This window comes from Argentina silus (assembly GCF_951799395.1).
Source record: "Argentina silus genome assembly, chromosome: 17".
Classification (NCBI taxonomy): domain Eukaryota; kingdom Metazoa; phylum Chordata; class Actinopteri; order Argentiniformes; family Argentinidae; genus Argentina; species Argentina silus.
The window spans coordinates 14,663,477-14,691,283 of NC_139671.1; the positions used below are offsets into that span (position 1 = coordinate 14,663,477).

The 27,807-nt window shown below is 43.8% G+C and overlaps 1 protein-coding gene across 2 annotated transcripts; it reads right to left on the reverse strand.

Moving 5' to 3' along the window:
• Positions 1-69: 69 nt before the first annotated feature.
• Positions 70-27,807, reverse strand: flrt2 (fibronectin leucine rich transmembrane protein 2). Of its 2 annotated transcripts, none has more exons than XM_083689233.1 (2): positions 8,791-8,871; positions 70-6,407 (listed from the first exon to the last, which is right to left on the reverse strand). In XM_083689233.1, exon 2 carries the CDS (start codon positions 6,015-6,017, stop codon positions 4,020-4,022), a length of 1,998 nt encoding a protein of 665 aa, XP_083545359.1. In that variant the 5' UTR covers positions 6,018-6,407; positions 8,791-8,871; the 3' UTR covers positions 70-4,019. The 2 variants fall into 2 exon arrangements, 1 of the variants encoding a protein (XP_083545359.1); XR_014554710.1 differs by lacking the exon at positions 8,791-8,871 and adding an exon at positions 27,607-27,807 and having other exon boundaries at positions 6,356-6,407.

Genomic DNA, 27,807 nt, shown 5'->3' on the forward strand with positions numbered 1-27,807 from the left:
ATGTCATATAGCCTGTAGCCTCTGCCATACAGACTTGATTGTACTTGAAATGATGATTAATGATCAAATCCCAGGCTCTTTTATTTGCAAAAAGCTTCACTTCTATATTTACATTTTGTGCAAAAACATTTAAAGGTTTTCAAGGACTTTACATTGTAAGTTAACCTCAAGGCACATACATTGGACAACAACAATATTTCGTCATGAGAACAGAAATGTAACTTTGGTTCCTAAGTAGCATATCGGTTTATAACCTAACCATATTTTGTTATTAACTCAATGCAATGTCTAAATCAAAAGCCATAACATCAGAACACCCCCAAAGTAGACAAATGACATGCATTGTTGATCTTAAACATACTTATTTCTCTCAAATCATACATAAGGTGTGTTATTGTTCATATTATCACAATCACTTCTACCAACCCAGCATATGTATGAGAAAAGGTTAATTACTCAAACCACAATCTGATGATTCATGAAAAGCCATGAATAGTTGTTTGACGACTTCTGTGAGTTGACTGCGACTTCAATCCATGTAGGTTTATAATAGATACTTGGAGTCACTCACCAGAGGGATTTGCCCTCAAAATGAAAATTAAGGAGAGGGGGAACAAAGACGATTTAAATCCATTTGGGTGCTTTGTTTGAATTGACCTCTCCGAGATTTAACATAATTATTCCAACATGAATCAATGAGCTCTAAGGAAATTACTCTCAAGCCTGAAATAGTAATAAACCCGATGTTTCAGTCTCTTTCTCTTCCTCTCTCTCTAATGCCTTTTGTCTAATTCCATTGGTCACGGCACTGCATCTGTGTACTTTCATCACATGAGGAGAAAATTAAGTGTAATGTCTGCTGCCAGTACCCAACCAGGCTTCTCTCTCAGTCAGTTTGTATCACAGCCATGCACCACATACAGTAAGGCCTGGTATGGAGGAACAATCTCTCATGAACTAGTGGCATGTCTACTGTTGCCTCTCTCTTGCTGCTGCAGCAGTCGAAAAAATGTGTGCTTTCCATTCAGTAACCATTCAAAGACTGTCGTCGTCTTCATAACCTCTCAGGTTAAGCCTTGCATGTTTCTCTAAATGAGTCCTTGAACTAACTGCAGTTAGTACTACAGTACTGCATAAAGGTAAGGCAATTAATGGACCTCTTTCACTCATAACATTCTATCATTTGGGGGGTGTTGCAAGAGATTGGCTGACTAGGAAGTGTTGCGAGAGATTGGCTGGCTAATGTTTGACAACATTAGTCTCTCGTCACCATTGTCACAGACAACAGAACAGACATGAGGGCTCATACTCTTGTTGTGAAGGTTCATGAGGGTTCATACTATTGTTATGAGGGTTCATAAGGGTTCATACTGCACTCTTCACCAGTGTTCTATAAGGAAGACTGGTGCCATTGAAATTACTTGAGGTAATGCTCTATCGGTACGATGTAAAGAAACTATTTGAGTCTTCATAAACCACGTAACAAGCATTAGCCAATAGAAAATTGGCCCCTTTAATGTTGCCACTCTTTTAGAACCGATCTGCTCTTTCCTATGGGATTACTGTCAGATACTGCGCCGGTATAAGATATATGTTATGAAGTGTTCATTGGGTACATAATCAGTACATAATTACTTGGCGAAAGACTCAGCCTTAAGATGAGGGCTACAGAGCAGTGTCACACAGACCAAGGGTCAGTACAGGACAGCGTAGGCTGTAAGGGCAAGTTGGACATAGATGTAACTTGTAATACAGGGTACGCTGATATGTTTACGTTGGTAGAAAAAGTGGAGACGCTTTGATAACCACAGCAGAGCAACTGTCATTTTGTAAAATGAAAATAGATCTGTCTGTGTTGAGACAGTACGTTAAAGAAGATCATTTGGAATAAACAATAATCATGTGTCAGACTTAAGACCTTGTGATGGTCCAAATGAGAGCCAAAGCGCCAGAGTAAATAGTAATACTCATCCTTTAGCAACAATCTCACCACTTACTACTAGAACTAGGAGTTACATGAAATGCTGCTACTCCACAATCACTGACATGGTAATTCCTCAAAGAGCCAGGCGAAACCTTTTGCAATATGTGTTTATTCTGTTATCTGAGCCACTGACTTGTGGTGCCTTACAAGGGGTTAACTCATGTCATTTGGCCTGCCCCCCCCCCCCCTCTGTCTCTCTCTGTCTCTCTCTTTCTCTCTCTCTCGCTTTCTCTCTCTCTCTCTCTCTCTCTCTCTCTCTCTCTCTCTCCTTAGCGTGTGATTCATACTGTCAAGCGAAAATAATGTCTGCATATTTTTCTCCCTTTTTTGGATGAGGATTATGAGAGGGGGAAGGGGGGCAGAGGAGAAGGGGGGAATTCTTTGAACTGCCCACAAAATAAAATCTTGTCAAAGCAAATAAAGTCTGAGTAAGAAGTGCATAATAAAGTCTTCTCACTGGCACCACACATTCCTAAACTAGGAACTGCCTCAGCAGCCCTGCAGCTGCACCATCAGATCCAGTTTTAATTGAGCTCATGCAATGATCTGAAGAGCTTTAAGAAATTAGAGATCAGATGGGGAGGGTAAGTCTACGGGGTAAAAGTATTTTTCCCAGACTTACTTGAACATTGTTTTGAACAGATTGTCTAGACAATAATTCGTTTAGATAGTCAATTAAATGGACAAGAGCTTGAGAGCTTCTCAATCAGACACTATGGAGCAGATAAAAGCAAACACTTAATTTAATCATTTGTTGTGATTCATTAACTTGTCAGCATACTGAATAGTGGGTGATAAGGATGACGGAAGAAAGAGAGATGAGTGTGTTGTATGTGTGTGACATGAGTGTATCTCTACAAATTCATTACTCACTACAAAAACATACACGCACGCACGCACGCACACGCACACACACACACACACACACACACACACACACACACACACACACACTCACACTCACACTCACACACACACACACACACCACTGACGCACGTGCAAGAGCTCACAAACGCACATTCAGACTCACACACTAATAGACATCCACACTATTTCCCTGTGCTCTCTCTTTCTCTCATATGGGCCTCTCCCATGGTAAAACACTGTGGTAAATATCCATATCATTTAGCCACTGAACACAGACGATACACTGTTAGTTTTAAATGATTCCACATCATTAAGTAGCTCGATGAGCATTAATACTCTAAACAATGCCATTTGAGCATGAGTAAAGCAGCTGAGGTAATGGACAAGGGACTAAGGGATCTTTCTACTACTGCTTCTCTCCAACCACCCCAACTAGGCTGAGAGAAACTGCCCCCTAGTGGCCACAGTCGACATAACCCTCTGATGTGTGAATGGATGGAAGGCAAAGCTATTCAACACTCACGGCATTCTCTCTCTCCCTCTCTACCACCTACCTACCACATTCAAAATGGTTGAGTTAGTCCTGTGAGGGCTGAGGGGTGTTGAAAAGTGTGCCCAGGTCCCTCTGATGTGATTTCCACAAAAGCTCATTTCCTGAATGGCTGCTTATGCTCTTTGATGCATTAAGAAAGTGCACTTCAATTCTTTTAGAAAATACCACCAGTGCTATTTTCAACTGCAGGCTAATCAGCAGTGTTTGTATTTCTCCCCTCCAAGTTGTTATCTTAACTATCGTTCTGCGAGGGGGTTGCAGCGTCTCCGCACACAGGCCATGTTTTGCTTCTGTGGTTAGCAAAGAATCCCAGCCCTCATAGCGCCCAACAACCGAAACCCGACAACGTTCATCAAAACCAACCCAGCGCGCCATGATTGTACAAATTCATATGTACAGTACTTGAGGAAAAAACACTTTTGAAACCCGCTGATTATAAAAACCATTTGTATCTCTTTTACCAAGAATAAAAAAGAAGAATTCCAACATTATTGTCCACAGTATAAATTACACAATAGAGAGAGAACTTGGAAATATATATGGTACAGTATATTTAACTAGATGTTTTTTTTTTCTTTCAAAACAAAAACGGTGGGAGCATCCTCGGAACTGCATCACGTGTGGCAGAACTCGGTGCTGGGAACATTGCTGCTCTTGCAGTAGGCTAAGCTATTGTTACTGAGGTGACACTCTCGGAAACCTATTCCCCCATTGGGTGTGTAGATGGGCTGAATCCTGAAATCCCCCTTTAAGAGTTGCTCATTGTTCAGGGAGACTATCTGGAAGCTGGTTTCAGTCATTTCCAGGATAGAGTTATCCTTTTTGGTCCCTGCCTCGCAGTAGTCGTCTTTTCTCCGGCCCCGGTTGTATTTCCACTTGGAAGACTCCGACCGACTTTTCTTGTGCATGTGCCAACAGAACAGGCTCAGCATCGTTACCAGGACGACCAGGACAGCCCCACCTATCACCCCGGCCAATAGGAGTGTAGAGTTGCCGTCCTGCTGCGAGGCCTGTTCCGACCCTGTGGCCTTGTTATTGGAGATGGAGGCGGACTTGGTCTTAGCCTCTGAGCATATTGTATCCTCGCCGGGCCTGTAGGAGTTGAGGGTGTCCAGCACATACACACAGATGCGGTAGATGGACCGGGGCTCCAGGTTGGTCAGACTGAGCCTCCGTCGGTCTCCGCTCACCGTCCTCTCACGGCTCACGTCACTCATCAGGCTCTGACCCATTTTGACCCACGTGACCTTGTAGGCTGTGACGGTGAAATAGGAGGCCCAGCTCACCTCAATGCAGGTGGCGTTGACCACATGGAAGGAGATCTGCAGGGGGTCCTCGTAGGGGGGCAGGGGCCCTGGCATAGGGGGCGCGGCAGGAGGTGGGGAGGGTGATTCAGGGTAGGAGGATGTGGAGGTGGGGAGGATGGGGGTGGTGGTCATGGAGGTGGTTTTAGTGGTGGTGGTTTTGAAGGTGGGAGATTGGGGAGGGGGGGTTGAACGCAGGGTGGGCCAGGGCAGATGGTCCGTGCCAGCTGGGCACTGGATAGCATCCAGGGTAAGCTCTCTGATTGCCATGCCGCGCACCCTCTCCGGACTCTGGCACATGAAGCCTCGGACATTGAGCGAGGCTGGCAGGGACTTGAGGTACACCACCACCCATTTAATGCCGCAGTCGCAGCGCCACGGATTGTTCCGGACACTGAGCTGTTTTAGGCTGACCAGCCCGTCAAAGACCCCCTGTGTCAGTGACTGCAGCTGGTTGTGGGACATATCCAGTTTCTCAAGCTGCTGGAGCCCGGAGAAGGCCGCCACAGGGATCTGGTCCATCTGATTCTCCTGCAGGCTGAGTTTGATCAGGGACTGGGTGGGGAGTAAGGGAGGGGGGAATGTCAGGGAGTTGCGGGCCAGGGCCAGCTCCCTGAGGGCTGTCAACTCCTGGAAGGTCCCCGGCGCGATGCCCTCGTCTGTCAGCAGATTGCCATCCAACAGGAGGCGCTGGAGGCGCGTGACGTTCTGGAAGGCCTCCTCGGCGATGATGGCGATGCGGTTCTCATCCAGCCGCAGCTCCTTCAGGTCCTCAGGAAGGCCGATGGGCACACTGCTCAGGTGGTTCTTGGTGAGGAAGAGGAGCTTCAGGCTCAGAGCCTCCCGGAAGGCCCCTTCCTCCACCCCCACAGTGGAGATGGAGTTATCATCCAGGTGGAGCTCCTCGAGGTGGGGCAGCTGGGCTAGCGCCGCCCTGGAGATGGTCTGGATGTTGTTCTCCTGGAGGTGGAGAACCTTGATGTTCTTGGGCAGGTTGATGGGGAACTCATCCAGCTGGTTGCCAAAGAGATAGACAGTCTCCACGGAGGCCACGTTGTGAAGCTCCAGTGGGAAACCCGCGTTGTTAATCTGGTTGTTGTGGAGGTAGAGGATCTTGTAGCCCTCCTGCATCCCCAGAGGCACGGACGTCAGGCTTCGCTCGTTGCAGTAGATGAAGGCTTTGTCGCAGCGACACTCAGTAGGGCAGGAGGCAGCAGGGTTGACTGACTGCATGTATAGGCTCAGGAGGACAGTCAACCAGAAACTGAGAAACGAGGCCCAATCTTTATTCCACAGTCCAGTTTCCATAGTGGAAAAAGAAACAAAAGAACCTTGAGGGCCTTGGAGAACAAAAAAAAAGGCAATGAAGTAAATCCACCAATGAGCTCTTAAAAGTTTGATAATGTTCAGTTCACGGAGTAAGGAACAGGATGCCTTGGGGTAATCCCCCTGTAATTGCTAGTCCTCAGCTGAAGAGTGATGGGTCTCATTAGTGGGAACAGGTCCTCTGACTGACTCCATCCATGCTGAGATATCAGACCATAGCAGGACTCCTCACTCTCTGCACTGGGCCCAGCCTGGGCCAATTTGAAGCCGAGCTGCAGAGAGCCACAGTGGGCTCCACTCGCCTGCCCGTCACACACTGCTGGTCCCCGCCCGGGGCAGCGTCCAAGGGGGGTGACATTTGGATCCAGAGACCTGTTCCGACAAAAGAAATGAAAATTAGTGTTTTCAGGGGTGGCCTATTCTCAGCAGAAAAAAAGCTCTCTGTGATTTTCACAGATACACTCAGTGACACACACACAGAAGCGCGCGCACACACACACACACACACACACACACACACACACACACACACACGTGCACGCACACACACACACACACACACACACACACACACACACACACACACATTCAGATGTACACACTATTTCTCTGTGCTCTCTCTCTCTCTCTCTCTCACACACACACACACACACACACACACACACACACACACACACACACACACACACACACACACACACACACACACAGGCTCAGTCTCCTCTAAAATTATGCACAGGCTATTTCTTTCAAATTTTCAAACCATCTGATAAAAATGCAGGACAGCTCTTGCACATCCGGTTTAAGTGAAATAAAGGAGGCTTTCATTCCATCTTTTCAGTCAGTCAAAGGAGAGAACATAGCAGTACTGCAAGGACAGCATGTTCGCTTGGAGCTTCCAACACCAAGCCACTGCCTCTGTACTAAAAACATGCTACGTCAAAAATAACAGTTTGAAACATAAAGGATAGAACATGTTGCCTGGAAGCTATTGCAGGGCTATGGCAGATGTTTACGTAAGCAAAAACTCACTCTCCTTTGTCTTTGTTCGAGCAGTTGGAAGTCACTAAACACGCTTTAATTACAGTATACAGAGGAAAGTATTTCACTCAAGGTGCGTGGTGCATATTTTCAAAAGTAGGCCACGGGACACTCTCTCTTTCTCTCTCTCTCTCTACCTCATGAAATAAAGCACCGCAAAATTAAATTAAATGGGAAGGGGGGGGTGGGGTGTGGGGTGTGAGGTGAGGTGGGGTGGGGTGGTCTTCTCTACCGGCCTCAGAGAGTGACAAACAGAGCCTGTCAAATGAAATGGGATTGGAAAATAATTTAGCCCCTCTACCTGCGATAAATGGTCGATACAGGCTATTTTTCAACGTGGAAAGGTTTAGAGTGGGCACAAGGCCACGCGATTACAGTAAACCCCAGATCCAGTATTGAAGTTGTATTGCCCATCACACATTTACTTCCAAAATGATTGAAAGACACTGCTTGTCATCAGTGCTTTCAATTTAACAGGAGCACCACCCTCCGAGTCAATGTGCAATAGTCCTGTGTAAGCTACCTTTTAATAAATAATGGCTTTGATGGTTTGAATTTTAAACAGGAGGAATAGGCATGGGGTTGGATTAAGGAGTTTCTGTTCTCTGTTGAGTTGGTCTGTTGACTGATGAGATTGGGCCTCCTTATGGGGGAGAAACAATATGAAATACATCTGTGATCTACTTTTCTAAATTGAAAAGGCTAAATTTAATCAAATAAGCTTCAAGGAAAATAAGCAACCACATGCGGCAGTAAATGTGCTGCCACAGCAGCGGCATCAAAAATGATTATAGCTGCATAAATAAAGACCACGGACATGGAAATGAAATGTATGGTAAAAATAAATCAACAGGAAGCAAGCTATAACTGAAAACCCCAATACGCATTCAATGAAATTGGTCTTTCCTAAAACCTATTGTAGTAGTCCTTTCCCGTAGCCTACATATCAGGGAAGCAATTGCATTGGGACAAACTAAGGGAAGTTGTGAGCCAATGTATTTGTATCTATGATCAGACAGAAAGAATCACGGGTGTTTTTCAGTTGAGAGAGCACAGTTCTCACCAGATGAACAAAGTGATATCGCGCCAGGACAATCCGATTAGAGCTGGATTTAACGTCAGAAACGCAATTAAAAGTTCAAAACAGGAAGGGGTATTTAAAATGCGATAAGAAGCGGATCAGGTATACTTCAAAGGCTGCTCAGCGAGTGCTGTTCATTTGAATGAATTATTACAAAGGGGGATTGAGAGCCGTGCCGCGCATTGGGATTGCAAGCGCAAACGGAGCCTATTGCTTTCAGTGAAGGAGAAAGAATTAAGCGGTGCGCTTTGTAGCGCATTGATCTTTAACATGATGAAAAATCTAATTAACGCATGAATAAATTATCCAACGGATTAATATATTATAAAAACTAACTGAGAACTGCAATGCTGACCACCTATGGCAGTAGTCTAATGTGAGGGGAGTGGTACCCGAAGATAAAGAGAACAAACACAGCAGGTTATACGAACGTGTGCCTACGAGTAGGTTAAATGTATATAACTCTGATCAATAATGTCACATTAAAACTTCTTCGATAGACACCAAAAAGTGGGCAATTATGATCATGCAAACTATCCGTACCCACCCTAGACTCAAAAACAATTGTTCTGAAAAAAAAAACATATGTGATATTAAAAAAAAAAACAGTAATGTTTAAAATGCTCATTGTACCTTGGATGAGGCTTTGTCCGTATCCATAGTATACCCCATTGTCATGTTCAACTCTTTTCTTTGCCGCTTTGTCCTTCATGCAATCCTAGAATGTGGCCGTGCGCAATTATCCAGCGCCATTCGGTACTGTTTGTGTGAATTGGTTCCGAGCACCCCGCCACCCGTAAGTCTATCGGACAGCATGCTGTCTGAGTCCGGGAAAGAGTCCTCTCGCTGCTCTCTCCGTTAACACTTTTCTATTAAAAATATTCGGCAGCTTGAATAATGCCTAGGCTCAGCTCCCCTCAAAACCAGTGGCAATGCATTACAGGTACAGCGAGAGCAGGACTATATTCGCGTCGCCGCGTCTCCCGCTTGGGTCCCCAACAGTGAACACGCACTTGCCGAGGTATCCGCCAGATCCTCCGGCCATGACGGCTTGCGTCCGATTTGTTTTAGGGGTGATACAATTTGCCGTTTATGCTAAGGTCGAAATCCAGTGAGATGTTTGCAAAGATGAATTTAGTTGGTAGTGTTCTGTGAGCACTGTTCACCTCTCTGTGCTCTCTCTCTCCCTTTCTCACTTGACGCGCTCTCTCTCTCTCTCTCTCTCTCGCTCTCTCTCTCGCTCTCTCTCTCTCTCTCTCTGGTCCCTCCTACCCTTCCCTGAATAAAGAATACGTCTCCCGGAGCAGCTCGGAGATGGCTAGAAGCCACAGATCCTCCCCAGTTCTGCCCTCGTATGTTATCAGGGAATTTCAACTTTCGTATCTTTCTGGAGTAGGTCTATCGTTTTACATTTGGACAGTGTAGACATGTTTTTTGTATCTTTATTGGGTTTCAACAACTAGGCCTATCTTTTTGCTGGTGTTTTGCCCTGGATTTCCATCCTGAACATGGATTAATGCAACTGTTTTTGTCATTATCCTATATTAGGCCTACCGTCAATGGTAATCAAATTTCACTGAGCCATGCAGCCTATAGGCCTCATTTACGTAATTCTGTCTATATTTCTTCCACTTCTTTTTGGAGTGATTTGAAGCATTCAGACACATACACTGACAACCACAGTAATTTCCTCTGACTGTTCAGCCTCTCACTAAATACTGATTCAGCATTACACTTTTGCTTTGCCCGCACTCTCTGACACACACACACACACACACACACACACACACACACACACACACACACACACACACACACACACACACACACACACACACACAGGGTGCATGGGGCGTGTTAACGCCCCATCCAGTACTAATAGCCTATCAAAATACACTGATATGATATGTAGCCGATATACCAAAACCAACCTTTACATTTTCCGCTACCTCCAAACTTGAACGACAGAGTAATCACGTGTCTAACATGTCAAAATGTGGATACATCTGACAGTTGAACAGCTGCGCTTTGATGACAATGTCGGTGATGATTGAATGGTTTTCACCGTTAGGTATTGGTGACACAGATGACACACGTATAGTGTGTCGTTGTGCCCGGACAACTGAAAATAAATAAAGTTTATGATGTGCGTTGCATAGCCTGTGGCTGCGACTCAAATGACAACACATTCAACATTGTTTGCCCCTGTCAAGAGACGAGTCAAACCCAGCGCTATTTGAGTCTTCTAATATATCAACTCTGCATGGGATGATTTGGTGAGTTTGATTCTGCCTTTCATGTTTAATTTTGTCTGCCTCATCCCAAAGATTGAATGCCTTGCCATGGCCAGTCCACAACATGTAATTCCTCCATAAATCAAGCAGCCATACACAGCATGAATTATGTATCGGACACATGGAGAAAGCAGGAGGAAACACCCTATTTTTACTTTGCAGTTAATGGACATGATTTGTAGCACAATCCCTGAATGGTATGAAAATGTTTCTTCAAAGTCCACTTATGGTAAATATTTTATGACTGTTGCATTTCAACTTCACTATTTGGACTGCCTATTACCAATTGTTGTGATTTGCTTTGGCCGATGTAATCAGTCTAAGCTGTTTTATTTGGGAAAATGTGAAAATTAGACTTCTTTGTTTTTTAGTGCTGCGGCTACTGATTATCATATTTCCCAGTTTGGAACAAATCTTGATAGAATTTAAAGTATGTTTGTGGTTTCAATGGAAAAAGAGTGAACATAAAACAGATGAAGGAGGGCACCTTTATGGGTCAATCTGCTGTCCTCTGCCCTCCCCCTTTCTCTCTTTCCCTCCCTCTCTCTTTCTCTTTCTCTCCCTCCCTACTCCCCATCTCTCTTTCTCTCTTCCTCTCTCTCCATCTCTCTCTCTCTCTCTCACTTTCTCTCCCTCTATCTCTCTTGCTCTCTCTCCCTCCATACTCCCTACTCCCATCTCACTTTCTCTCTCTCCCCCTCTCTCTCTCTCTCGCTCAATCTCTTGCTCTCTTTCCCCCTACCTCCTCCCACCCTCGCTTCCTCAGTGTAGTGGGTCATGTCTACAGTGTACTCTACTGTATCATGCTGAAGTGGGGGACGCCCAGGCAGTTTCACTGAGAGCAGAAAATGTCTGCCCAGATATGTTTGAACTTCGAAGACTATTATTTATTGTGTAGTGTGTCATGTTTATTCCTCATATCCATCCACGCCCATGGCCCTGGAGACGTCATTAAGCTTAACATGTTTCTCTCCGCATATTTACATCTAGGACGAGACACTTCAAAGATGTTGAATGTTCAACGCCCTTTTCAAGATTGATTGGCAACAATCGCAGAAAGACGTGATTGCGTACTTATATATTCGTCTCTCACTCACCAATTATGAATGCAATTATATCACCAGGCACCGTGCTATGACTAGAGGGAGCATTCTTGCTGTGAAGTGATGACCCCAATACAGTTTTAAGCTTACATTTGATCAATACCGTCATTAATTTTTCTCACTACTGTAATTATGGTTATGCTTGTTACGCTGTCAATGAACAATCACAACACAACACTGAATTTGACAGTTTAAATCCCGTAAGAGAAATGAGGACGATTGAAAATGATTAACAGTCACCCCATAGACATGACCTCTAAGTGCATGAGGCTGCACTATCACCATGTCAATAGCTGATGTTATATGTTTCTTCCCTTTGCTATAGCCTACTGGGGGCGTTATTTGCGGTCCAATAAAAATAATAAAGAGTAACTTGTAAAGCTTATACAGTCCTCCTTTAAAAGAGTAAAACTGCTTGTCAAAGCTGTTGGACGGAGGTAGTGCTCAATCAGCTGTGTGCTCATTTCATCAGTGGCTCTCACATGGACTTGTGAATTATAGGGGAAAATAAATGCTAGACTCTCAGTGAATGCTGCCCTGTGCTAATGTCAGGCTGTAAAAACAGTCAGGTCACTGTAGTTGTGCAGAGTGAAGTAGTGCGGGAGAAAAAGAGATGGGGGCGGGGTGTATTTGTCATGAATCAAAAAAACATGACAGTGGTGGACGTGATTGAGATGGAAAGAAACAGAGAGGGAAATGGAGAGACAGACAGACGAGACAGACAGACACGCAGAGAGCGAAATAGAGACCGACAGAGGGAGAGAGAGGGAGGGAGGAAGAAAGAGAGAGAGAGAGAGAGAGAGAGAGAGAGAGAAAGAGAGAGAATTTCCAGGAACGGGTCTTAGGGTCACGCAAAGGATGGGCCTTATCCCACCTTCAATCCCTACAGCTTTCCCTCCGTTTGAAGTCACATCTGTAGTGAATTTCCCCCTCCTGAGCTGAGCAGAGAGGAAGTCTTTGAGAGAGAGAGAGAGAGAGTCTGGCTATTCTGGTGTGGATGTGGACTCCAACCCCTCCTGCCTCCCAGGCTATATATACGTAGCTCTGTGAGTCTCTTTCCATCAGACCAAAACCTGCCGTCCATACTCCAGACCATACCTCCGCATTGCCCGTGGACACATTTCCCACCATTAACGACATCAAGGTTTTGATAAGATAAAGCAGGTGTTAGTTCTTGGCTGGAGCGAAAGCAGGCCCGTCACTCAGACTGCGTCTCCAGCAATTAAGATTGATAAGCATTGGTTTGGTCATAATCCGTCTCTACACTCATTTTTCGTTTATTTTTTTCAGATTGTCTGAATCATGAATACACACACATCAGCCTCTTCCACCTTTTGGATTTCACTGTGTTTACATAACGCTGATGGGCAGATTCATCATCGCGTGGCTTTTAATGAAGAGGTAGGATGGGGAGAATCGCTCACACCAATTTACAGTGGTGTGACCTCGCATCGTTATTAATTATTCGATTTTAATTAATGTTAATTACAGTCTCATCTAGGGGATTGGATTATTTATTCAAACATGTACTTAATTCAGGATGATGCACACAGTCTGAGCGGATATGGCTTTGCTGCGTACTTAGCAATCTAGACGAAAACAAAGCTATGACATCAATTAGACAAGCAATTTAATTTGTCTGGCCAAATTCTGTGTTTATCCCTCTTCAGACTGTCCCTAGAGAATGCCTGTAGCATGGATAGACTCCTCATTATGGTAGGTGCGCTCTACGCAGCATTACCAATAGTAGCGGATTAGAAGGCTTGTTCTTCATTTGCTTGTGGAAGGTTATAACCGTCATAAGGCAGTTGGGGTAAAATAAAACATTTTTCCGGGATTATGGGGCTACTTTTGGGGGTGTTTTGTTTCTGTTGTTCTTCAATGTCTTCTTATTTCATGTCCTCCCCTGATACTCTCTACAATACGGGATAATTTGGTTAATTACATCGTCCATATTTTTGGATTAAATAGTATAGACAGCTAATCTAAATAGTAAAATACAACTAATGCTATATTAGACTGAAATACTTTTCAATCCTCTTCTGAATTACTGTAGATTTTGAAGTTATTGTTATCACTTATTAATTTGTCCAAACTTGATCTTTAGAAACATACTCAGGATTCATTTCTTTGAGGATTTATAAGAGTGCATTTTGATATTTTTTCCATTCAAGTTTGTTTGAATCTCTACTAAAGCAACATATTCTCTCAAAGTTGTGAAGATAATTTCTTTCCTTGTGTTAAATGACATGTAATGGCTGATCCTTTGTTTACAAGACCTCCCTATCTTCTCTGAACTGAAAAACATAACTGGGATTTTCAAATAGCATTTTTGTCCCATATGGCTTCGCTAAGGCAATAACCCCCACATACCAATCTTGACTTCCATCTGGTCACTGTGGTTGAGCCTTCACCATTTTGTTACCCTGAGCTTTCACTTACTGCCACAGCTAGTCGCCCGGTTTGAAAATAGTCTCGGAAACATCCTCGGGGTGTCTCCTACAGATCCGTCCATCAGAATTACAGCACTATACAGACAGCATGCTTTTGGGAGGCTGATGAATCATACCCCATGTTCCAGGTTTCTGTGTTATTAGAGATCTCTTTTCTCACCGCTCTCATGGAGAGAGAGAGAGAGGGAGAGAGAGAGAGAGAGAGGGAGAGAAAGGGGGAGAGGGAGAGAGAGAGAGAGGTGGGGGAGGAGGGGGGAAAGAAGCGATGGGGTTGGTGAGTGATGAAGGAAGATCTAATGATTAAAGGGATGGCTTTCATCTCTCTCATCGTTCACAGGGCAGCGATGCCCCAGCAGATCACCCTCTGTCTCTCTCTCTCTCTCTCTCTCTCTCTCTCTCTCTCTCTTCTTCTCTCTCTCCCAGGTGGCACAGGGCCCAACCCTGGCGCCTGCCACCCTGCCCAGATTAATTGAAGCATAGCGTTGTAAATGAATCACATATGGCTAATATCCCTCCACTCAGCTTCACCGGGACACGCCAGAATCACCTCGCCTTCCTTCCCGGGAGTTTGGCTTTGTGACTCTCTCTCTCTCTCTCTCTCTCTCTCTTTCTCTCTCTCTCTCTCTCTCTCTCTCTCTCTCTCTGCCCCCCTTTTTTAAACTGCTCGGCACACAAAAAAAGGAAATAAAGAAGTAGAGATGAAAAGGGAAAAGGTAGGCAAGGTCAGTGCTCTGTGGCTGGAGCCCACTGTATAATTCATGACTTTCCCTTTTGGTTTTTCATTTTTCATTCTCCTGGTCCACTCTGTTCTTATAATACGGACACAGTAGATTAATTACATTGGTCCGGCAGGGAGAGGAAACAGGAATGCCAGCCAGCACACCTGTCCCGTTGCCCCCTTGCATTAAGATGAAGAGATCATAGCTTTAGTTATCATGAGTTATTTAGAAGGGCTACTGCCCAGAATAACAGAGTACTGAGAAAAGGTGGGAGGAGGAGGGCCTGTAGTCATGAAGGGTCAATGGCCTTAATACGCTGGAGGAAATGCTATACACAATGATTAAGGAGGACCAGGCAGAATGAGAAACTACAGTATGCACCAGCCTGGGAGGCAGCCTCTGTCATTGTGTTATGTGTCGTTAGACCGTTACAGTTGTGTTGCCATGTAAACACAAAGTAATCCTGCAGAGGAAACAAATTACATTCTCTTCGTTGTCAGAGGTAACATTGTCAGTGAAACATAGATTGTCAGTTATAAGAGTTCAAACTCTTCATTCATGGGATTGATGTGTTGCTCACAAATTAGATTTTAGAGATCCGGAAATAGGATATAATTTTCCGAACTGAATGAAAATGTCTGATAACTAATATGAACAGCGCCTCATACAAAGCCTCAGTTTCATACACTATCCTCAGTTTGATCAACAGTATGTTCACTGACTTGGCAAAGGGCCTGATTGCATGGTTAGAAATGCATGTGATTGTATGTATAGAGTTTCATATGAGGATATTATATGAGTTTTGTGGTTCGCCCAAGGGGACAATTTCATTAGTTTGACTTTTCCTCTTGTCAGAAGCAAAGGGTGAACTCTATTGGCTGTGTCACCTCAAATTTACTTTGCGAGGTAAAGCTTTCAAACAACACAGTACATACTGTATGCTGTATGTTTAAACAAGTGTTTAGTTATTGAGATTTGTTTAAGTTAAACTAAATAAAGAGTATTGTCAAATAAATTGTAACATACTGTTTCAACTGCAGAATATTCACCCTCTCGATTCCATATATCCATATTGCATCCTACATTATGGTGATGGACATGTTACTAAATTACTTCATGCAACAATTCTATGCTCTTCAACATCAAACGCAATGTGGACTGTTATATTTAGCGGCAGAAAGCTAAGCCCTTGTCCATCATCTTTGCTTGTATGCCATTTTCATTTCAAATGCTGTGTAGGCCCATACATAGTCCCTGTCTATCTGTTAAAAACATATGTCTACAAGAGAATTGTCTTTATTTTAAGGGATTTCATAAATAACACTCGCTCCCTGTGTTTTGTGCAACGTTCTCCACAAATGAATACTGTCCAGTAGAAGCGCCCTGCGTTTGATTAAATGTAATCTTTCATGTGTGTAATGCATACACTAAACATCATGTCTCCTACTGCGAGCGCTGCCAACGTGCGTTTGTAGCGCGGAGGCACTTGTTGATGCCGTCGTCCGTTGTTGTGATTAATTGTGCGGTTTGGAGCGGCTTTGGTGTGATCGCTGTGCTGTCAAAGCAGTACGTGTCACTGCGCCCGCTGCTTTTCTCGGCATTCACGAAGCCCGGCTAAAGGGTAAAAGAAACATGAGAAAAAAAGAGCAAAAACAAACATGTCGAACTCTACGTTCTAGCAGGTTCCTGTCCGTGAGGTAGCGCTCGACACAGTGAAGGTCTTTGTTCTTTCCCCCGACCTTCCTTTTGACACTTTTATTTGACATCGAGGTGTGCCCAACAACTGTCGTTTGCAGCTGATGTCCCCTTATGTAGTCTGTAATTATGAGTGTAATAAAACAACCTTGACTCCTTTTCCTTGAGAAAATAAAACACAATAGCCAGCCATGTGCAGGCATGGCAAAAATGTCCCCCCCTCTTTGTTATTTAAAACGGAGAGCAGGTATTTCTCATGAGTATCTGTTTACCCCTGAGTATCGAGTATCTTTGAAGGGAAGTCTTGGAATGCCTCAAGAAGGGACTCAGAATGTGAAAACCGCACATGGAAGTGTTTTAGAGATACTGAGGGCAGTTGCCAGAGAGACGTAGGATCAAACATTGCATGTCCTCTTCAATGTATCTCTTAGGGAGAGTGCTAACACATGTGTGTACCTCACTATCTGTGACTGTCTGGGCTGTGGAACGGTAACTGTCATGTCACACAGGGGTTGTGTGTAGAAGAAATCCGCCTCGGGACTTAAATGCTGGCTTTGGTCCAGTTCGACTGATAGGTTAACAAGAAGAACTTGTTCTTATCAATGGCGCCCTTTATGCTGTCTGTCTGTGCACATACACACACACAGATGCGTGCGCGCACACACACACACACACACACACACACACACACACACACACACACAAACACGCACGCACGCACGCACGCACACACACACACACACACACACACACACACACACACACACACACACACACACACACTGCCTGCAGGCGACACATACACACACACATAAAACACACACACACACTGCCTGCAGGCGACACATACACCATACATATCCCCCCCCCCCCACACACACACACACACACACACATACACACACTGCCTGCAGGCGTCAAAGGAGTGCTGACACCTCCCCAGTGTTCATCGCAACACTTCTGGAACACTGGCAGAAAGTCGTTGTTATTTTTCTTACAGAGGGTAACCTGAGCCCCCAAGACAAGCAGAGGTATGCAGAGAGAGAGAGAGAGAGAGAGAGAGAGAAGGAGAGGGAGGGAAAGATGGACAGAAAGAAAAAGAGAGACAGACAGAAAGTGAGAGAGAGCGATCACAATGGTCATTGAGAGGAGGAGTGACCTGTCACATCTCTAGCTGGGGTTGTTCTTGGCTCCCATGTTGGTCGGGGGGTGAGGTAGAGCAAACACTTCAGTGCCCAGTTCAGCCTGCTAATCTCTCAACGGCTGAGCAGAAATGAACAGCCTTTTGACAGCGTCTAATTACAAACAGGCCAGTGTCAGGTAACTGATGCTCTCTGGTAGAGGCATGAACCGCTTGACTTGCAACCCGAATGTTGCTGGTTCGAGCCGTGCTTGGGACACTACATATTTTTTGGTGCAAATTCTTGCTAATTCTTGTTGCTTACGCAAATATTTGCTAATGCCTTCGCCTGACAACTTCCCCTAACCATAACCAATCGAAGTTAGATGCCTAACACTGCCTAACCACCACGTAAGTCGTAAGTCACATAGTCAAGCTTACGTAAACATAGGTCAACAATCGGAACGTTTTTACGTATGGGCAATGAGATTAAGTTGCAAACACACACACCTCCCAAGCTATACAAAAGGCCAACTGCTCTATTACTCATGGGTTGTGAGTAATTCAACAATGCATCATGTCTGTCGGTGTCTGTCTCCTGGTTAAATTAGTCCAAGATCTAGAACAAGTCTGAATCCTTACCATCTGGCGAGGAATTGTAAAACTAACCTCAATTCGTGTTATTTCAACATATAGTACATGGGCCTCCACTGACAGGCTAACATGACTTCAACACGTACTAGCCTCTGGTGTTTCCAGCATATACATTTACAGTGATGTGTTTCTAGCATATGGCATCTAGTCAGGTATTTTCAAGGACAGCAAAAACTACCGTAAGAGGAAATTATATTATATTATACAGTATTATATTGGGTCATCGAGGGGATTGATTAATTTGTTTTGACTTGTTCGTGTGGATACTTTTGATATTAACTAACTAATGGAATAAATAAAGTATTCTTGATTAAAGATCAATACATCCGTATCTGTTTCCATCTATTTTACTATTTTTCCATCTAATACTATTATTGTCACATTTAACAAATTTACGTGTACATTAATAATGCTACTTGATTAGTTTTAATTTGTTCATGAAACCATTTTTCACATTTACTGTTGGCGTATCCATTATATTGTAATTAGTATTAGTCATTATTGTAATTAAGATTTTTAATCATTTTATAAGCATCATCAAGACAGTGTGTCCTGTTATTACTATGGTGATATTGGATAATGAAAATATGAAGTCAGTGCCTTTGTAAGATATGATCTATAGTATGAAAATGCAGTATTGTACATTACAACAGGGATCTTTCCTTGCTCATTAAAGGATCTGATGAAGGCTGCTCGTCATCCCTTTAATACTCACAGAGCTTACGTAAGAGTGAGCCAAAACTTTTCTTCCCTGGCTAGCACGGTTTACTGAGCCAGCCATCAGAGTCAATAAATACAAACACATGACTTTGCCCAGAAACTCTCTCTCTTTACCCGATCCAATTTCGCCCAATGAAGGTAATCCTTTCTCTGGGCGTATTTAGATGGAGGCCATTCTGCCGTTTTACATAGTGAAGTGAAAATGAGGGATTTATAATGACTCTGATAGTCTTCCAACATGCCCTACGGCCTTCCACCAAGGCCCTTACAACTCCGCACCACTCATCAACAGGCCCATAACTCTCTCTCTCTCTATCAGAGTGGTGGCTAGGCCTGGGAGCAGAACCGCTGTGCTCCGACTGTAAGCAGATGGAGACAGTAAATGCCAGTCGCTCACAAAAATATATATTGCACTCAGCCAAAAAATCTTAAAAGCTTATTATGGGTCATTATGGAAATTTTAGTAACATCAGCAGGAGTATGCTGGGGTTTGTTGATATTGTGCTTTGCAGAACATCTGCAGAGAAAATTGTGAATGTTTCTGAAAGAAATAGAGAGAAAAACAAAAATGCTACTCTACTGAGCTTGTTCATGCTAATGTAATGCATAATGTCATGAGTAATGAGCACTTAAATATGTAGTGTCAAACATTTTAATGGTTTCCTATAATTGATTGAGTAATTAGTGGTATATTTGTCCTGAGGTATTAAATAACCTAAAAACTTCGTAATCATTTTCTTGGAAAGTAATAAGAATGTTGTATATTTTCTCGTACATGATCCAAGGTTCCCAAAAATAACATTTCTGTCCTCTCAGGGACTAAATGTTTTGGTGCATTGTGGATTTATTTTTTCATCTGTTTTTGCATCATTATGATAACAATGTCAACTTCCTCTGTAAAATATGCAGCGTTTTGAGTCACAGTCTAATTTGAATCAAATAATTGTATCTGTCCACTTTACTTAAGTCAGTTTCAGAAAACTTTCCCCTCGTGAACCTCTTCTCTCTATTTAACAGTGATTAAGAAAATAGACAAACAGATTTTTCTAAAACATTCCTACCACGTTTCTATAAATAAATAAATTGATGTACTGTGCTTTTGTTAGGTCTACATCAATTATATTTCCATAATTATATTTTGGGAGAAGTGTTGATTTCTCAATCCAGCTTCAACATGGATCGAACATGTACAGTTTAGTTCCATATTGACAGCAGCGGTGCGCTCGAGACTACCCTTTGAATGCCAGCACCTCATCTGCCTGAGTAAGCGTTAACCCTGTGTAACAAGTGAGCAGTTGACCCCCATTGTCTCCATGTTCAAGCATATTTCCTTGCCAGGCTAATAGCCCGAAACCCCCCCTGTCCCCCGCCCCCCCTGTCCCTTTAACATACAGTACTGCATCAGCATCAAAGGAAGGATGACACAAATCAAACTATATCACAGCAGCTCAGGTTCATCACCCCAATTAAATAACGTACCACATATTTCCTTCTGAAGAGATAGAGAGAGAAAAATACCATAACTGCTTTTCATGGACACAGTGTTCCCTAATCCAGGATGTGAGTGTTTCAACGGCATTCTTCCCTTGACATTTGGACTTGTGACATTTAACTGAGGCAAAACAAATTCCACTCGTGAGTGCACTTGATATAGTGTGGCACAAAACAGATGTGTGTAAACTCATATTACTGTACTGAACACTGTAATGCAGTTGTGCAGACACAAACCACGAAGAGGTCAGAATCGTGATAAGACATCTTCAAATGACACCTGCTACTGTACAGACAGATACTTTGGAATTCATAGACTTGCGGTGATGTGGAAATGGGTCATTTTCTTTACCAGATAATGATGTGGGGGTTTTTCTACTAAATGCATAAACTGTTTTAAAGGAGCGAGTTTCAGTTCTAATCCAGTGGGAATTCAGTGGTTTTTCCTGGAGAGTGGATTAACTGAATATGTTTTACTAGAATACTCCTCTTTTATGGATCTGCTGTTCTGTTCATATACGACAGTGCACATTTCCTGTAGTAAGCCTGTCTCTCAGTCTTGTTTACGACAGTGTGCCATGCAACTTATTTTTACCCTCTCGGCCCGTCTGTTGTTTCTATGGGACATATGCTGCCTCAACATGTGGGACACAGAGATGTATCTTATGGTGGAAAATTGATTATAACTGGAAGATCCAAGGGATGCACGTAATGACTGCTGAGACTGCTGTCCCCCCAGTGCAATGTCACCACAAGCTATCAGCTTTAGCGCTTGGCTTTGATGCTAGCCTGTGCATATTCTGAGCTGGTAAGCCTATATGCCTCCAGGGAGACTGCCTGGGTCAAGCAATAGGCCTGCTGCCATCTCCTCTTTTTTGATATTGTTTTGGAAGAAGTGGCAACAGCTTTTACATTTTTTAAAGGGCTGATGTTGCAGCAGATCTAAGAATACAAAAGGGGGACTCTTGCCACGGCGAAATGTAACTGACCAGTGTTTGCATTAGAGCCAACACAAACTTGACTCACTCCTTGGAATCTTTCAATTTGCCATAATAAATTGCAGTAGGATGCAATTGCAGGGCCGATGTGCTGAGGGGGTTGAAATTGAAGCCTCTCTCGTGTGGGGGACACAGGGGCACCCTCAAAGAGAGAGTGTTAGTCTCTGGGGGATTTTGGGAAAGCCATCCGATCCTCCCTGGGACCAGCTGAACAAATGGAGACGATACAGGCTTTGAATCCCAGGCCCACGTCTGGCTGAGAGCACACAGAGCCACATAGAAAACCAGAACGTGGCATGTCGGTTAGCTGCCTCAGCATACTACGGCAAAAGATACTTCCCAACAACGAGATACTTCACGACATACAGTACTAAACAACAACAAGATAGGCCTTCTTCACAACGACTTCTTTAAAACAAAAAGATACTTCAAAACAACAAGATACCTCACGACACAAGATACTTAACAACAAGATACTGTACTTTAAAATAACACAATACTTCACTACAGAAGATCGTTCGCATAACAACTTCACAACTCAAGATAACAACAAGATCAATCCCAGTAATGTACATGCTGTTAGCATCAGTGGAGGCTGGTGGAGATAGAAATTCGGAGGATGGGCTCATTGTAATGCATGGGATGGAATGAAGAATGGTGTGTTTGACACCATTCCTCAATCCATTGCATGCATTACAATGAGCCAGTCCTTCGATTTCTACCACCACCAGCCTCCCCTGTTTCGCATACAAGAGAGACGGGAGTCAAGCCCATGATTGCGGTCAGTATAACCCTCATTTGAATGACCCAGCTCACTCAGACCAGCCAACACACACAGTCCTTATTCGGCCTATCACTGTGTTGGTTTTGGGTTAAACCTCCAATGGCGTAGCTTTAGTGTTAGCATCCCGCTGAGTGGCGGTCATCCCTGTTTGCTCTAACTCCAGGTGGCATCGGTGACATGCATTAGGGCCTCTGTGCCCTTATAATGGAAGAGTGAAAGTGAGCCGTGGTGCGTTTTGCCCAGACGTAACTGGATAAAGGCTGTCAGAGGCTTGTCTGCACCGCAACTGGAAACGCAGACGGAATCTAATAAGGAGTCCAAACCCACAGCGATGCAGACAAAATCAAAACAAGAGGCCTGAATATGGGTCTTACAGGTAATTTGGGCTCTGCTGGATTTAAACTTCTGTTATTCAGTTACATTCCACCCCCCTTCCTCCTCCCCCTTTTGGTCTCGGGCCGGGCGGCTTCGGTTCGGTTGGAATTGGTTCAGTGCATTCACAAGAAAACATCGTCGTTGCTGCTTCTACGAATCCCATTCTGTTCCGTTGATTCGAACCGCTCAGCGAGTAGACCTACAGATAAGTTGAGTCTGTAAATGTCTTGTTTATCAGTAAACTGACAGAAAGTGACGTTTCCTTATATATATCTATTCATAGATATATATTTCATTTTTGAAATGATATTTGTGAGAATGGAAACCACCAAGAAAGGAGTGGTGAGCGGAGAGAGAGAGGCAGGCAGGCAGCCGAGCTCGGTCAGCATGTGGTATCAGATAGCGGTGTGTGTGTGTGTGTGTGTGTGTGTGTGTGTGTGTGTGTGTGTGTGCTTGTTTTATTGGGTGACGGACAAATAAAAAATCCCTTGAACAATGTGTGGGAAGACAGGCACTGGTCTAAAAGCCCCATTCATCCTGAGTCATGTTTCACTGGGGCTGCAGTGTCAGACTGGAAAAAAGGGGGGAAAAAAATGAAAAAACTCCTAATATCCTCCATATGCCCTAGCAGGCAGCCCTATCCAGGAAAACAACATCCTGGCTACAGCTGCCTCCCCCATCCCCACCCCCCGATCAAAACAATACCTCGTCCTCTCCTGCCCGCTTATTGGTGTTAGATTGAAATAACTAGAGAAATATATTCATAACCCTCCTCTGACATTGCGCCTCGTTTGATGTGTATTATTCAAACAGATGCCCTCTCTGCATTTTCAGAGGTCTATGCCTGCTGTGTTGCGCTCTCTTTCTCTCTGGCTCGCTAATATGCACACAACAGTCTGAGGCCGAGAAATCTATTTCTTGCTTCAGAGAGAGGAAGACATTGGTGTTGGTGTTGGAGAAGACAAAAACCCTCTCACCTCCTACTTATCAAGTTTCACAGCTTTGTCTCTCACAGTAACAGAATGAGAATGAGGACAGTCAAAACACAGTACTGTGTATTTTTTTTTTATTGGGCCTGAGGAGAGGTGAGCAAGTCAAAGAAGGAAGTCGTCCTTTAACTTGAGGACTCAGTGTGAATTATCTGGGCCAGTCATGAGGACGTGTGTCCGCGTGTGTGTGTGTATGTGCGTGCATCCGTATGTGTGTGTGTGTTTGTGTGTGTGTGTGTGTGTGTGTGTGTGTGTATGTGTGTGTGTGTGTGTCCATAGTAGCTTTACTTCAGGCCAGGTCTGTGGGTCATGTGAAAGTGACTGGACTGCCTGCTGGGAGACTGGGAGGTCAGACCTCTCTCCGGCTCTGGTGAAGCAGAGGGCTGAGGGGTGATCACACACAGCCCACACCCACAACACACTGCTGGGCTACCGCCAACACAATAACCCCACACACAAACACACACACACACACACACACACACACACACACACACACACACACACACACACACACACAGGCCACAAGGTCAATATCTGTCTGCCAGTGTGCGGTGAGAAGCACTGTCATGGCCAGGTCGCCAACTGAGCCTGCTTTTGCAATCTGAACGCTTTAGAGTGAAACCAGAGAAGGCCAGGTAGCAAAGCCTGGATGGGCATGTTCAGGCACTCCCATCTGAAACCTCAGGGTGATGGATAACCAAACACAGGGTAGTGCCATGCTCACACAAGCTTATCTGTGATGTGTGCTAACACATTAGATGACCAAACATTCTCTTATTCAATCCTTTATTCGGGATTAATGAGAAAGCCACAGTTTAGATCAATATGAATAATCGCTGATGTTTTAATGCCAGTTTGGGAGAGGGGAAGAGAGTGAGAGAGAGAGAGAGAGAGAGAGAGAGAGAGACACACACACACACACACACACACACACACACACACACACACACACACACACACACACACACACACACGACTAACACTAGTTGGAGAGCCTCTGGTCAGTGACGTGATGCCTGTTAAATGAGTCCACTGTGGCTGGAGCAGAAAATAGAGACACTGTGCCCGAGCAGCACGCCTGCTCTGCTCTGCTCTGCCCTGCTGGCAGACTGGAGCTCTCTTGGCTGCCTTCTCATGGCTCCAAAACAAACAACAATGCCCTGTTGGAGCTGCTTGCATACAATTAATCTCACTCTCCCAGTCACATCAGCATGGGTGTCCCTGGATATGTTTTCCCTAGACAAGAGAGGACTCTAAGCAGAACCGTAACCCTAACTCTAACCCTAATCCAGAGTAGCCGTCAGTGGGTGCTAAAGTGTTCATACTGGTCCATGCTGTCTGAAAGACGGTAGGTTTGTAAAGATAATTTATAATTATAAATTAGCAATAATATGTGTCACCCTTATAATACAATATGTCATATGCCACATGTATATATATTTTGTTTTATATTACTGCATGATAATATAGTCCAATTTGCCAATAAATGTGGAGAACATAGAGAGAAAATTAAATATATATATATATTTTTTTAGACTGTTAAATTAAACAATTACTCTTGACTGTGAAGTGCCATATAATCTAATCATATAATTTGATATGCTTAAGTACTATCCTTTAAGAAATATAATGATCAGCGTCATTTTATTTTTATTTTAGATACTTAATGTTTATTTTAATTACTGTAATCATAGCCAAGTTTCAAAGAAAAAGTAAATCAGGTCCAAGTGAGGTCCATGGTCCATGGTCTTCTTTTTATAGAGCCTTGAGTTCAATTAAACCTCATCCAGTGCTTGAACTGTAATTCTATTATCCGTTGGTATGTGGTTCTATTTTTCTTCCAACCATGGGAGGCCATGTCCTCTCCCTCTGATACCCGAAGGACGGGAGGTGGTGAAGGCTGTATGTTATACCTCAGGAACAGGCCTCTCCTTGTGCAGGGCACTCAGTTTGACACTCTCTAGTCTCTCTCTCATTTCCCTCTCTCTCTCTCTGTCTCTTTCTCTCTTTCTTCTCTCTCTTTCTTTGCTCTTTTTCTCTGCTCTCTATCTACCCTCTCGGCCCTCACACTGCCCTTTCAGCCCCCCCTGCCCCCCCTGACCCCCCCCAATCTATCTCTCTCTCTCTCTCTCTCTCTCTCCCTCTGCTTATCTGAGCTGTGCCCTGCAGCTAAACCCTGCTCTCTAGACAAGGTCTGACTCATGAGTGTCCCATCTGTCATCTCAGACTCAAGGCATATAGGCTGAATCCACCACTGAAACAGAGAGCCATGTGGGATTTGACCTGTCCACTGTCCAGTACTAATGCTAGGGAACGTACCAGAGAGTCAAGATGGAGGCCTGCACTGGAACTCTACTCTATTCCCCAGACAGAGCTGTGGCATTGATTCTCATATCATGCATTTCACATGACGGCTACACTTTACATTTAGTAATTTTAGTAGTTTAGTGTTTTGTTTTTTTGTAGTTTTTTGTAGTTTTTTAATATGCTTTTAGGGCATTTCTGCTTTCTTGGGATAGAGACAGTAGAGGTTGACAGGAAGGATGGGAGAGAGAGGAGGGATGACACGCAAGACGGGTCGAGGGTCGGAATCTAACCAGGAACCCTGCGATTACGTGGCGAGCGCACCAGTGTGCTACGCCACCAAGCGCCCCCTAGTAATGTAAATCTAATGTACGTTAAGTAATACTGTAGTTATCTCATAGTCTGTAATTGCCTGGAATATGGAGTTCAGCGGTTTGTGTTATTACTAAAGTGGTATAACCACACAAAGCACTCAACTCCATTAATATGCAGTTACGTATTACTCTGATAAATGATAGAATATAAGGTAGAAATGCCATCATGATTTGGCATGGTGGTATGTACTGTAAAGATCCATTAATCATAATTAGCGGTTTCAAGTTGAAGCGTTTGTTCATTAATCAAATCAGAGTTTTGGCAGGCACACTGAGAGTTGTGGCTTGTTAACTGAAATTGAAACTGACGAAGAGATAACAGGTAGACTTTGGGATGAAAGCCCCACAGGCCTATACACTTATTTTTATCCGGTTTTTAAAAGACCCTGATTATTTAATGAATACGAGTACGATTCTTGCTCATCCACATACCGTATGTCCTAATGCATTTAAAAGTTGTACTTTGCAATTAAGATTTGATTTATTCAAGAATACACATAATATCATGTTAATTAATGTAGCACTGAACTTAAAACCTATTATATTAATAAGCGCTATCATAGATAAGTAGATAATTGTTCCTGCTTCATCCCTAAAAAAAAATCGTAAGATTTTAAACAATTTTGTTGGAAACATTGAATGTCGTTCAAAAGAATTCAATACCAATTTACTCTAAAAGCATGCACCTGCTTTATTTATTTCAAGTTTAAGTATATTTTTTTGCTGCCATTACCATGTGTACAAATATTATCCATCGGGTCAGACTATAACAACGACAATAACAACAATAACAAGTAACTCTGCTCAACCTTTCACATCTCTATGAGAGGTATGATAAAGTCACTGTCTAAAAGCTTCGCAATCCTTCTCAGACGTTGCCAAAGAGGCATTTTCCGCTTCGAGAGCACATGTACAACAGTAAGAGTTCAGTCAACGAACTGGAAAAAGAACATGGCAACTACTTTAATAATGCATAGGTGCAGAAGTAGTCTATCTAATAGCCCCTGTTAAACTTTCAAAAGTTCACCCTAAAGTTCCCGTCTCAAGTTGCAGTTGTCAGTTTTTAAAACAGCCTTTTTGGGGGAGTGCTTTTCCTCTCCTTCAAACTCTCCCTCCGTTTGGAGAGACACACTGATTAGTCTAATTATGATTGCAGCGATTAAGTGTGTCCTCGTTCACGGCTCTCGTAGATATCTCAGCCTGCATCACAATGATCAAGGGAGGTTTTGGTTGCTGTTGCTCTAAGTGCTGTCGGGTGTGTTACGGTATTCTCTCTCTCTCTCTCTCTCTCTCTCTGTTCTCTCTCTCTCTCTCTCTCTCTCTGTTCTCTTTCTCACATGTTGTCAGACACTCGTTAAAAACAGGGCACTTACCGTCCTGAGGCAGCTGGTCAGGGCAGGGTCACACCAAGAGAGAAAGATGGGGGGTCACGACCTCCTGGAGATGCGCATGTAACTCAGTCCCAGCACAGCTCCCGGACAGACAGACAGAAGGCGGCCAGAGGGGCGAGGGGCTCGTTAACTTTAAAGAACGGGTTGTCGGGCAGCGGGGCGGCAGGCAGCCGCCGTGTGTCA